Here is a 14,121-nt window from a genome sequence, read left to right on the forward strand (position 1 = left end):
TGGAGCATTCGCCCATGTTTCTTACGCCGCTGTTTTCCGCTTTGGACCCTTAGCATCATGGACGGCCTGACGGAAGCGTGCGTCAAGGGCGGCATCGAAGCGTGCTACGCCGCCGTGTGCTGCGTGTGCACCTTGCTCGGGGCCTTGGACGAGCTCAGCCAGGGCAAGGGCTTGAGCGGAGGCCAGGTCCAGCTGCTGCTGCAGCGCCTGGAGGAGCTGAAGGACGGCGCCGAGTGGAGCCGGGACTCCATGGAGATCAACGAGGCCGACTTCCGCTGGCAGCGGCGCGTCCTGTCCTCGGAGCACACGTCGTGGGAGTTGGGGAGCGGGAGGAGCCCCGACATCAGCATCAGCGTGACCACCGACACGGGCCAGACCACGCTGGAGGGCGAGATGGGCCAGACGACGCCCGAGGAGCACGCGGACCACCGCAAGAGCAGCCTCAAGTCGCCAGCCGCGCCCGAGAGCAGGGAGACTCTGAGCAAGGTGCCGGAGCCCGAAGCCGTCGACCAGCCAGACGTGGTGCAGAGAAGCCACACGGTCGCTTTCCCCGACATAACTAACTTCCTGTCGGTGGACTGCAGGATGAGGTCGTACGGCTCCAGGTACAGCGAGAGCAATTTCAGCGTGGATGACCAAGACCTTTCGCGGACCGAATTTGATTCCTGCGACCAGTACTCGATGGCGGCCGAGAAGGACTCGGGGAGGTCAGACGTGTCGGACATCGGCTCGGACAACGGCTCGCTGGCGGACGAAGAGCAGACCCCTCGGGACTGCCTGGGCCACCGGTCCCTGCGGACTGCCGCCCTGTCCCTGAAGCTGTTGAAGAACCAGGAGGCGGACCAGCACAGCGCCAGGCTGTTCCTGCAGTCCCTGGAAAGCCTCCTTCCCCGCCTGCTGGCTCTGCCCAGCGTGGAGGAGGTGGACTCGGCCCTCCAGAGCTTCGCCTCCACCTTCTGCTCAGGTGTGTACGCGGCCTCGGCTGCACGGGCAGTGAGGGTGTTCGAGGCATTTTGCCGAAATGGGAAATTACCGTCGTGCCTGTAGTTTGAAGCGCCCCAAACATCTTAGTCGCGCCTGGGGTTCCTTATGTTTGAAGAGAACGAAGGAATGTAAGACTTACTGGTGGTGGCTGGAATTGTAGGCAGTTGGTGGCTGGGATATTCTGAGGTTGACAGACGGATAAGGTGCAGAGTAAAGAGTAAGAGCTTACTGCCTTCTAGAAAGCTGCTGCTGACTGAAACAAAGTGACAGTCTCTGACTCTCAAAACATTGAGTTCTCAGTATGCTTCTACACCTCCGTGTCTAACAATCACAAAGCAGTGCACTTTGGGTATATCAGTATGTAAACTATTTTAAATGAGGTCTTGAATCAGATGCAGGCTGTGTGAATTCCCCTGAACTTCCAGGGGGGGTATTCCAGCGTCTGATCATCCTGGGGACTTTCTGGTGGCCAGTCCCCAGCCAGAGCCCACCCAGAGTCGCCTCCTTAGAACAAAAGGTGTTCCTAGAGCTCTTAGGCATTTACAAGGATTTTAGGAGTCACAACGAGGTCAAAGACAGATACTAGAACAAGAGATCCTTCTAGTGTTCATATCACTTAGGACATTGTAAGGATTTTAGGAGCTCTGTGCCAGGAAAGGGGCAGAGACCAATATAAATATTTTCTATTATCTCACAGTACTACAGAAAGAAAGCAATTAATGGGTACAAAACATTTATGGCAGGAATAACTGAGTGCCTGACTCCTAGGAAGTCAGTCACCTGTGCCTTCCCCTGACATTCAAGGGTCTCTTGACCACAGACTACTGAGGCAGATGGGCCTTGCTGGGCTTGTGCTCACATAAAAAGGACTAACCCTGAGAATGAACACAGACCTGTTAAAAGTCAAGATCACCATTTGCTCTTCCCCCCTCTGAGTCTTGAGCATGAGTTTGTCGTTGCACTTACCACATTTATTATAGTGATTTGTGAATGCCTCCACCTTCCCCCCTCTGTAGTTTCAGCTCTGGTGTGGTCCAACCATGTCTAACACATATTCGATCTTCAAACAAAGAACACATCACACACACATACAAAAAAAAATTGTAGCCCAGTTACTGAAACTTGGTAGAAGCTAACTGCTGTACTGTTAAGAGGCAGCTTAATAAGTATTTTTAAGAAACTGACCAGATTGTCCTTTGTGAAAAGGACACAAAAAAGACACTTAAATTGAGGTATATTTAAGGAAGGACATTTTTTAATATGAGAATGATCCAAAGTTGTAAGCACCAGCACAGATAAAGAACTTTCAGTCCTGGACTAATACTCCTGGATTTCTCAACCTATCTAGAAATTGGAAAGAGATGCATATAATTTCTCAGCTTTCCTAACTGCACTGTGATTCTTTTCAAGACATAAAAATGCCTATTTCTAAGGCTACCCAACATTTTTTTTCTCAATACTTTACCTTTTGGAATTAAATACAAAAATAAAGTTGGGCTATTTGATTTGTGTGAAGGAACACACACACATGCGCAAAATTCATGTTTCATTGAAAGACTAAGATAATGTATAAATACTCTTCTTAAAAATTCTGTTTCTCCTTAATATCTTTTATGCTACCATCATTAAATTTATTTTATTAAACATTGCTAGTATATGCTTTTTGTATGTTTTCTTCCTTTCTCTCTCTCTCTTTCTCACTCACTCACACACACACACACACACACACATATACACACACCCAGTGACGCTTCATCAGTCAACATTTATAGAGAAGCTTCAGTGTGCTCTGAACTAGGGGCCTCAAGATATTCATGCCTTATTCGCAGTAAATGTGTATTGACTGTAGATTCATGAGCTTGCTCTTTGGTCCCTTAACTTGTGAAATAGGTCATGGGCTGAAGAAGTAAGTCATGGGTAAAGCCTGAGTTGAAAGGAATGTTCACTCCCCTTTGGAGGGGGTTTGGTAGAGCCTCTGAGCCTGTGCTTATTCTCGCTGGTCATATTCATGGGGAGAGGAGCTCGGCAGCCTGCTCTGACCAGCTTGCCTGGTGCCAAGGCAGACAGGCTGGCAAACATCAGTGATGCCAAGGAACAGCCGTGTGTCCAACTGCAGCACTACCACAGATTGGCATCATCATCAGGATGAGTCAGTGGTGGCCTTGACTCATCAAGAAATGGGAAAATTATATTTAGGACCTTCTATTTAAAATAAAAATAATCTTGGGGCACCTGGGTGGCTCAGTCGATTAAGTGTCCAACTCTTGATTTCAGCTCAGGTCATGATCTCAGGGTCGTGAGATCGAGCCCCACGTCGGGCTCCACACCCGGCGTGGAGTCTGCTTAAGATTCTTTCTCTCCCTCTCCCTCTGCTCCCCCCAAATACGTACATACATAAAATTATAATAATCCACACAAAACAACTCAGCTGCAGAAATTTCAGCATTTAAATATGTAAGATCTGACATTCAGATTACTTCATATTTATCAACAACATCCCCAAGTAATTCCAGATAAATGAGTTGTTATAGTGGTAAAGACCGACTCTCAAAGGCCCTGCCTCATTTCCTATGAGAATTAGGAAATATAATCCTAGCAAAGTCTTTTGTAAAATTTGAAGCTAAAGTAAATCTTAACAGTTGTGTTTTTGTACCTTTCAAATCAATACTTATTTACAGTACGTGCTGAACAGAGCTTGAGTGAATTTTTTCACTCAGTTTTTTCCAGAATGTGGCCCCATGGATGTTACAAACTGCTCAAATTTCAGAGGTCAGTAAAATGTCCCATCAGACCCAATATGTTATGACATTAATTTTTACGTGTATGAATCAATACATTGAAAAGAGACTCCAAATCTTTTGATTGTTTCCAAATATAATTTTTAGTAAATGTCTGTAACTGAATTAGTCATTTGTCTTTTTAGTTCTAGTGACCTCCACAGTATTTTTACCAATTAGGAGTTGGTCTGTCTTTACAAATTATACACCCATCATGCTGTGGTCCTGCTACCAATAGATATAGGACTGTACCTCAGTCACAGCTGTGGTTTAATGGATCACATTGACCATTGCTGTGGGTCAGCCAAAGCTGCTAGATGCTGGCCTAGGTCCACTTCTACACTGAGCCAGTGCGCTCTCTCCCCCTGCAAGCATCACCTCCAAGATGAAAGACTAGTAAAAGAGAAACATCTGTACCCTGCAGGGGCAAGAGAGAAGGCAGATGGCCTTTGTTCATCCAAGACAACGTTTAAGAGCAAACAATAGGAAATGAGGAGAAGAGTCTCCCTGAGTGATAACCCAGATATTTTACTCACTATTTACTTTGATGTCAAAAGCTTTAAACCTTATTTTGTCAAAAACTATCATTGAGCATTTGCCCCTGACTTATTATCAGGGTCTGCTCTGCTGGCTGAGACCAGATTCGCTCAGCGTTTCTCAGGGACCCCTGTCCTCAGACAACTAACATCCAGTTGAAATGAGCCCCCTTAATTCCACATGATTCAAGGGAGCCTTTCCTTTGAAAACAATGAAAGTTTTTTACAGTGGGGGAGTTTGAAAACATCCGAACAAAATAGGTTTTATAAATAAATTTTTTTAATGATTTATTTGAGAGAGAGAGAAAAAACATGAGTGGGGTGAAGGGCAGAGGGAAAAGTAGACTCCCTGCTGAGCAGGGAGCCTGATACAGGGCTTGATCCCAGGAGTCTGGGATCATGACCTGAGCCAAAGGCAGATGCTTAACCAACTGAGCCACCCCAAAATGGGTTTTATAAAGATGGGAGTGGACATGAACTGTGACAACTGCAGAAATTCCTTCCTCATCCTGCATTGAACAGAGTGGCATCCATGTGAAGTGGCTCCTTGGGGACGAAAAAGCAAGAGCCAGCCTCACACAGCAATGAATAGAGGGGCACAGGCACTTACTTGGCTTTGGGATCACTGTTCCTTAGATTAGTGGTGTTCAGTTACAATCTTGAGATTCACTGTGACCACATATAAGGCTTATTACAAGCATTTTGATGTTTATAAAGTACCCAATTTCATAAAAGATAATACAGCAAGTATGAATCTCAGTTATGCAAGAAATATCTATTTCTTTGAATTAAAACAAACCTGACTCTAGACCCCCAGCCAGCCTGGCCGGCCACACATTTGATGCTTGCCCTCAGGTCCCCATTCCAGGGGAAAACCAGAAGCTGGAGCTTATGTGGGATCTGGACAGGGAGGCCTCACCTCTCCCATGGCCAGGGAGCTCCCACTGCGCACTTCACAGGCTCCCTGATGTCCTGTGATTTTGCTACCCCTCTGCCAGCATGGCACCTGGACTGCTCTGGCAAGGCTGGGAGCCCCTAGCCACCATCATATGTTCTCCTCTGAGACCTCACCAATGCCCCCCACACAGCTACAAAGTGGCGATGCCAGGGTACAAACCTATACAGTCTGGCTCCAGAGACCTGTTCCTAGTACCACCCTGTGCCTGCTGGGTGGGAGGGGGGCGGATGGAGGGGTGATGAATGGATGGGCAAATCGGAGGCTCTGTTCAAGAACACAAAATCCTCTGGAGTTGATTGGCCGTGATTAAAAAAAACAGTCACAGACTGTAGCCCAGCAAAGGTGGGACAGTTTTCCAAGTCCTGACAGATACACACCCATGGAAGCCTGTCATCCCATTGGTTCCTGAGAGAACCTCGGGAATTTATACAAAGGGAGCAGAAACTCAAACAGAGATTTCTATATCAAAATGTATATGAAAGCAGAAAGATTAGAAATAACCTAAATGCCCCAAAATAAGGGGAAAGTTAAATGAGTTATACTAAATCCATTTATGACACTATGTAGCTATTTAAAATTATGTTTTCAAGTGATATTTAATGATACGGTTAATGGTCATAATGTAATTTTTAAAAGGATTCAAAATTAACTTCAAATGTTAATACTTACCTCAGGATGATTTAATTACAGATTATTTTCATTTTCTTCTTTGTACCTTTTTCCAAACCCCTTAAAAATTTTTTCTTATGACTTCTATCATCAGAAAATAAAACAGTAATGTTATTTAAAAATTAGAACCATAGACTTAATTAAAGAAATATGTTACCAAGTAAAATAGTGTAATCTTTTTGTTTTAATTGAAGTATAGTTGACATACGATGTTACAGCAATTTCAGGTGTACAACATAGTGATTGGACAGGTCTATACATTATCCTGTGCTCCCCACAGGTGTGGCTGCCCTCTGTCTCCACACAACACTATTACAATACCATTGACCATATTCCCTGTGCTGTACCTTTTATTCCCGTGAATTATTCATTCCATAACTGGAAGCCTGTTATCTCCCATTCCCCTTCACCCATTTTTCTTACCCCCTACCCCTCCCCTCTGGCAACCGTCAGTTTGTTCTCTGTTTCTTTTTTTTTTCTTTTTTTTTTTTTTTAAAGATTTTATTTATTTATTTGAGAGAGAGAGAATGAGAGACAGAGAGCATGAGAGGGAGAAGCAGACTCCCCACTGAGCAGGGAGCCTGATGCGGGACTCGATCCCGGGACTCCAGGATCATGACCTGAGTTGAAGGCAGTCGTTTAACCAACTGAGCCACCCAGGCGCCCCCTTACTAGTCTGTTTCTGCTTTTTGTCTATTTGTTTTGCATTTTAGATTCCACACGTAAGTGAAATCATACGGTGTTTGTCTTTGTCTGTCTGACGTATTTCACTTAGCATAATACCCCCGAGGTCCATCCATATTGTTGCAAATGACAGGATCTCATTTTTCTAATGGCTGAATCATATTCCATTATGTGTGTGTATGTATACTTACATACACACACACACACACACATCTTCTTTACCCATTCATCTGTGGATGGACACTTGGGTTGCTTCCATACTTGGTTATTATAAATAATGCTATGATAAACATAGAGGTGCGTATTTTTCACCCCTGTCATTTTCTTTGAGTAAATACTCAGTAGTGGAATTACTAGATCGTAGGATATTTCTATTTTTTATTTTTTAAGGGACCTCCAGACTGTTTCCCACAGCAGCTGTACCAATTTACATTCCCACCAACAGTGCATGAGGGTTCCTTTTTCTCCACATCCTCACCAACACTTGTTACTTCTTGTCTTTTTGATTCTAGCCACTCTGACGGGTGTAAGATGATTTATCATAGTGGTTTTGGTTTGCACTTCCCTGATGACTAACGATGTGGAGCATCTTTTTGTGTGTCTGTTTGCCATCTGTACGTGTTCTGTGGGAAAATGTGTATTCAGGTCCTCTGCCCGTTTTTTAATCAGATTATTTGGTTTTTTGGTGTCGAGTTGTATAAGGTCTTCATATATTTTGGATTTCCACCCCTTATTGGATATGTCATGCACAAATATCTTCTCCTATTCAGTAGGTTGCCTTTTTGCTTTGTTGATGATTTCCATTGCTGTGTAAAAAGCTTTTTATTTTGTTGTAGTCCCAATAGTTTATTTTCGCTTTTGTTTCCCTTGCCTGAGGAGACATATTTTAAAAAATGTTGCTAAGACCAATGTCAAAGAAATTACTGCCTATTTTTCTTCTGGGAGTTTTATGGTTTCATGTCTCACATTTAGGTCCTTAATCCAGTTGGAGTTAGTGTAAGAAAGTAATCCAATTTTATTCTGAATGTAGCTGTCTAGTTTTCCCAGCATCATTTACTGAAGAAACTATCTTTTCCCCATTGTATATTCTTAGAGCCTCTTCTCTTGTATATTAATAGGCTATGTAAGCATGGGTCTATTTCTGGGATCTCTCTTCTGTGCTATTGATCTATATGTCTATTTATGTGCCAGTACCATACTGTTTTGGTTACTACAGCTTTGTAGTAAATTCTTGAAATCTGGGATTGTGATGCCTTTCTGAAGATTGCTTTGGCCATTTGAGGTTCTTTTGCGGTTCCATGCAGATTATAGAATTCTTCTAGTTCTGTGAAAAATGCTATTGTATTTTGATAGAGATTGCATTGAATCTGTAGAGTGCTTTGGTAGCGTGGACATTTTATCAATATGAATGCTTCCAATCCATCCAGGGTATCTTTCCATTTATTTGTGTCATCTTCAGTTTCTTTTATCCATGTTGCATAGTTTTCAGAGTATAGGTCTTTTACTTCCTTGGTTAAGTTTATTGCAGGGTATTTCATTCTTTTGTGGGCAATTATAAATGGAATTGTTTTCTTAATTTCTCTTTCTGCAACTTTGTTATTAGTATATAGAAATGCAACCAAAAATCATATACTATTATTACAAAGGTTTAGAAAGTCAATAATGCCCAGTATTGCTGAGTGGGTACAACAGTGTTCTTATGCACCATTGGTAGGAAGAAAAATTGGTATAAAACTGTTTGGAAGATAGATTTGGGCTGTATCTGTCAAACTTTATATATGTCTTTAGTCTGCTTTAAGGAATTTATCCCACAGATACACTTGCATAAGTGCTAAAAGTCATTTCATCATTTCACCTTTTTATCATAATTGAGACTACATAAATGTCTACCAAGAGAGCATTAGTTAAATAAATCACACTCCAACCATGCAGTGGTATATGCATAGTTATTTGAAAAGAATGATATATAGATCTGTAAGTGCCAATATCAATAGATATCTAAGGGCACCTGGGTGGGTCAGTTGGTTAAGCATCTGACTTTTGATTTCAGCTCAGGTCATGATCTCAGGATCATGAGATCAAGACCTGTATCAGGTGCCACGCAGAGCATGGAGCCTGCTTAAGATTCTCTCTCTCTCTCCCTCTCCCCCCCCACCACTTGCACACACACTCTCTCTAAAAAAATAAAAGATATCTAACATATATTGCTAAGAAAACACCAAGTCATAGTACAATGTATGTAGTATGATCTCATTTGTGATTATATTTCCACACAATATGTACAAGGAAGTAAGTCTGCTGGGATGGTTATCATTGGGGCTTGGGAGAAGCAGGGACTAATTACCCTTATTTTTTATATTTTTTAGTACTGTTAAATGAAATAAGTATTTAATGTTTACTTTAAAAGACACATTAAATTAAGACATGGAGGAGATGTTTCAAGGTCACTTATGCTAATCTTGTATCCAGTCTTTCAGTGGTAGCCAGTCAAGCAAATGACCCATCCATCTGTTCCTGACAGTAAAGAACATCTTAATTATAGAGGGAGAGAATGAACTTTAGTCACAGAACACTGGAAAAAATAGAATGTGTTAAAGGTCAGAGCTCCTGTAGTTTGTCACTCCAAATTTATAACACTTCAATGAACCCAATCAGAGGATGAATTTAAAATAGAGTATCTGTTTGAGAGGGACATGATAGAGTACAATCTTTTCACGACATTAGAAACAAGTACAGCATGGCATTGTTCAAAAAGCCTGGGGTTTGGGCCCAAAAAACCTTTGCCAATTTCTAGCTATATAACTTTAGGCAAATTACTTTAATATTTCTGAGGCACTTTCCTTACTGGTAAAATAAAGGAAGGCAATCGATATAGACTTTATATGTCAAATGAAATAAAGTATGAGAAGAGATTGGTTCTAAAAATTAGAAAGCACTTAATTATAGCTATTGTATTTTTCCATTATTAACATCACCAGTGAACTCTATCTGGTATGGCAAGAAAATGAGTGTCTTCCTTAAGTTGATAGATTATACATTCTTTTGTGTTTTGTTTTGTTTTAATTTTCTCTTCCTTATGATTTTCTTATTTTCTTTTATTATTATTATTATGTTATGTTAATCACCATACATTACATCATTAGTTTTTGATGTAGTGTTCCATGATTCATTGTTCATCCTTTTGTTTAATTCTCAAATTTGCCAGCTCCTTGTAATGTAAGAAATTAGCCTGCCTTGGGGTGGGCGGCGGGGTGGGGGGGTAGGGTGCAGTACCAGATTGTTCCTAAAAAGTCTGACAAATCATTTCAGAACTCCACATATCCACTGGTCCTTCTGGGACATTGTCACACCTCTGCTAGTCTCTGTGTGAGCAGACACATCAGGGCTTCTTCCTTTGCAGCATCTGAGTATGTACTCAGTTTTCCAAAACATATTCCAAGGTAAATAGTAGTTGGTTTTAAAATTTAGAAGAAATTATTGCTGATGCCTGAGATCAAAGCCATTTGCAAGTACTGTTTTCTTGGTTCATAGACTCACATATTCTTTTCATCTCTGATCCTGGGTAGTTAAATACCCAACGTGCTGAATCCTGCTTTCTATTTACCGTGGAAGGAGACCCATCATGTGTCCTTTATCTCCTCCAGAGACTGGAACCAACCCCACCAGGACCTTAAGAGTGCGGAGTGTTCCTCTGGACCATCATGGCAGAAACACACTGCCCATGTCCTGACCAAGGATGTCATTTTTTTTAAAGATTTATTTATTTACTTTAGAGAAAGAGCTTGTGTGTAGGGGGTAGAGGCAAAGGGAGAGGGAGAGAGAGAATTCTCAAACAGACTCCCCGTTGAGCATGGAGCCCGACACAGGCCCAATCCCAGGACCCCAAGATTATGATCTGAGCAGAAACCAAGAGCCAGCTGCCTAACCAACTGAGCCACCCAGGCGCCCCAAGGATGTCATTTTTAAATACCACTCTTGACCTTCCTTTTATAAATGCACCTCTGCCTATGATCACAAAGTGCCTTCAGTAAAAAATCTCTCATAACAGCTGCAAAGTTCTTAAAGGAAGGCAGGGGAAATGCCTAACATTTGACTGAGTAAAGTGGTTTTCTTGGAATAACATATATACTTAACTCCCACTAAAGAATGTTTATACCGTTCTCAAATATAGCAAAAGTCTTGAAGATTTTTCAGCTTCAAAAGCTTCTTCTGGCCCATATCCTCTTGCTAGCATATTCATTAAGAAATCCACAGGAATATAAGTAATCAGTCCAGTTACAAATTTGTATTTCCAATGTATTTGTTAGTTTTGGAAACTCTTGCATTTCATAGAAGAGGTACATTTTTGATCAAAGGATAATTTTAAGCATATGAAGATTATATGGACATGTGTCATTTGCGTGCGTCTCTTTCGGATGGTATGTTTCAGCCACACTTCTAGATCTAGCATCAGAGTATGTGTAGGACCAAGCGGAGCACTGAGGCTGACGTCAGACCAGATGAAGAGACGCCAACCTGAGAAATGTTTGCCTCCCCACATTGTCTGTGAAAAGTTTGAACAAGGCACTAATCCTCTCTGGCTGAACGAGCCCATCTTTAAAGCCCATCAATGAGATATAGTTGTTTGTTTGTTTTCCTTCAGTTAATGTATATAAAGCACATGGAGCCCTTCAAACTGAAAACCTTATTAAGCTTAAAATGATGTTTAGAAAAAATAATGAGGGAAGAACCAGTAACTATTCCTTTATATATATTTTTGAAACTCTGTTTCCTCATTTAAGAGATTTATTGAAATAAAATTTATTGAGATAAAATTCACATACCATACAATTCACCCATTTAGAGTGTGCAATTCAGTGGTTTTGATATATTACATTATTAGTTGTTTTAACTGGGATAAAAAATATATAACTTGAAAATTGCCACTTTTACCATTTTTATGTGTACAATTCCGTGGCACTCCCTACATCCACAGTGTTGTACAACCGTCACCACTACTTTCAGAAATTTTATTCATCATCCCAAAGAGAAAGCCTTCTCCGCCAGCCCCTGGTAACTTCTCATCTACTTCCTGTCTCTGTACATTTGCCTGTTCTTGCCTGTACCTCATCTACGTGGATCATACAACATTTGTCATTCTATGCCTGGCTTATTTCACTCCGCATGTTCGCAGGGCTCATCCATGGTGTAACACGGATCAGAACTCCGTGGTACGTGTGTACCGTACTCCGTCGATACACTCGTCTCTGATGGACACTTCAGGTGTCTCCATGTTTGGCAATTGTGAATAACGCTGCAGTGAAATTGGCATACAAGGATCTGCTTAAATCCCTGCCTTTAATTCTTTGGGGCATACTGTATACCTAAGAGCGTAATTACTGGGTCATATGGGAATTCTGCTTTGCTTTTTGAGGAACATTATTACTTTTTTGAAAGTATGTACTTATGGGTTACTGCACTAAGCATCTTACATGCGTTATCATATCTAGTTCTCACAACAAACGTGTTCATTCATTCTTAGCAACTGTTTTTTAAGGGTCTCCTGTATGCCAAGCACTGTTCTAGGCACCGGGGATTCTGTAGGGAACAAAACTAACAAAGTCTCGCCCTCTCATAGATCTTACATAATAGTAGATAATAGTAGTGACAGCAGATAATAAATAGATGTTAATACAATGCTGGGTAGAATAAATGATACTGAGGCAATGAAGACAATGCAGGGTGAGCAGGAGGAATATTGCAGGGGTGGTGGTGGTGGGATGCTGTCTGAGATGGAGTTGAAAGGGAAGGCCTCTGTAAAGCTGACGCTTGAGCAGAAACCTTAAAGAAGGGAGCACGTCCTCCAGAGATCTTGAGAGATCATTCTGGGGACTGGTAAGGAAAAATGCAAAGGCAAGCTCAGTCTTGGTGGTCTAAGGAGCACACAGATCCAGGTGGCTGTGGGGAGTGAGAAAGAGAGGGGAGGGGAAGTCCAGGTTTTATTATATTGTGATGGGAAGTCGTTGGAGACTTTGAGCAGGAGATGGACACAGTTGGTTATTCTGCCTATGTAGAGGTGAAGAAGCTGAGACTTAGGGCGTCTGAGTGATTTTACCAAAGTAGCTGATGAGTAGCTCATCCAGATTTGCCCAGGGAGATTCACTCCAGAGTGCCCACTCCTCCCCACCAGGCTAGGGCATGTGTGGGACCCTCATAATACTCCTTGCTGGCTGTAGGTGCTTTACAGGGGTGTCTTACAAGATGCATGTTCCCGTCACGAGGATCGGGTCAGGGCTCTCCGTAAGCCAGTCTTGCTGGGCGCCTTGTGTGCAACCACAGAGGAGTCTTGACTCTCTCCCGTAGGCATGATGCACTCCCCCGGATTCGATGGGAGTGGCAGCCTCAGCTTGCAGATGCTGATGAACGCGGACAGCTTATACACGGCGGCGCACTGCGCCCTGCTGCTCAACCTGAAGCTCTCCCACGGCGACTACTACCGCAAGCGGCCCGCCCTGGCCCCAGGCGTGATGGTGAGCCCGTGGTCCCGTTGGCCCCTCCAAGGACAGGTGGCTGGAGAGCTGCACACCAGTGTCCTGGGATGGACAGCTCAGCATGCTCTGCTCCCCACTCGTGTGGAGTGGGTGACGTCGGCGGGGCCGTGGAGGGTGGACGGGGATGCGAGGCAGTTTACATAGTGCGGTGGGCCACACAGCTGCCCACCTTGCTGCAGAGAGGCCAGGACCCAGTGCCTGCCAGTGGCCTAGTATCATCACCCATGGCATCGTTAAACACACGTGTGTGAGCCACAGTACAAAACGGGTGATCAGAATGTTCAAACATCAGAAGATGGGCAGGGAGTTGTCCCCTTTACTGAAAATCAAGGCCTGCTTTACACTCTTCATTGTCTTCCAGAGTGTACTCCGATCTACTCGTAACCCACAGCCAAGCTTACTAGTTAGTTGTCAGTAACAGAGCACCTCGTATAAGCTGCAGAATGAGAATGATGGTGATTATGCTGTGGTCGCTCCACGCTCTCCCCTAGTATCAGCTCGTGAGCCTCCGTCCGTGGAGCTGCACGAGGGCATCAGCAATCGTTTGTTTGCCTGATAAATTATAAATTCCCAAGGGCAATTGGGAATCAAGTAGCTCTCGAGCCACGTAGGCTTTTTCAGGGAACACATTCTATCTCTGCTGCTCTTGGGGCAGCGAGAGGGAGCTCTTCTGTTCATATTTCTGCACCGTTTCTATCCCGCCCACACACATCAGAGAGGGAAGTATTCCTAATCCTTCTACAGAGATTCTTAAAAAGATAGCAAAAGTAAAAGGAACTTCATAAAGTTTAGGACTTCTCCGTTTGGTTCCCCCTTCCCTTATCCACCCCCCCACCACCGCCACGCCCCTGATCAATAAGGTTTTATTTTTCCTGGAAGCCTTGACTCAGGTAAGGGATCCATGAAGGGAAGGGGCAGCAGAGGAACGTGTTCATTTGCAGGGGATCCTATCTGGTCACCTTCTCATGTGATCCTCTCCGTAG

At 43.1% G+C, this 14,121-nt stretch overlaps 1 protein-coding gene across 4 annotated transcripts in view; it reads left to right on the plus strand.

Moving 5' to 3' along the window:
- The window catches only part of ARFGEF3 (ARFGEF family member 3), a 174,088-nt gene that overhangs the window by 102,482 nt on the left and 57,485 nt on the right, over positions 1-14,121 (plus strand). For all 4 annotated transcript variants that reach the window (XM_045865618.3, XM_045865620.3, XM_045865619.3 and 1 more), the window contains 2 exons: positions 54-964; positions 12,951-13,117. In XM_045865618.3, coding sequence (XP_045721574.1) covers positions 54-964; positions 12,951-13,117 — 1,078 coding nt within the window. The remainder of the gene's footprint in view (positions 1-53; positions 965-12,950; positions 13,118-14,121) is intronic.

This window comes from Mirounga angustirostris, unplaced genomic scaffold, assembly GCF_029215605.1.
Source record: "Mirounga angustirostris isolate CCGP_5_RB_7025 unplaced genomic scaffold, mMirAng1.0.hap1 SCAF_8, whole genome shotgun sequence".
Classification (NCBI taxonomy): Eukaryota; Metazoa; Chordata; class Mammalia; order Carnivora; family Phocidae; genus Mirounga; species Mirounga angustirostris.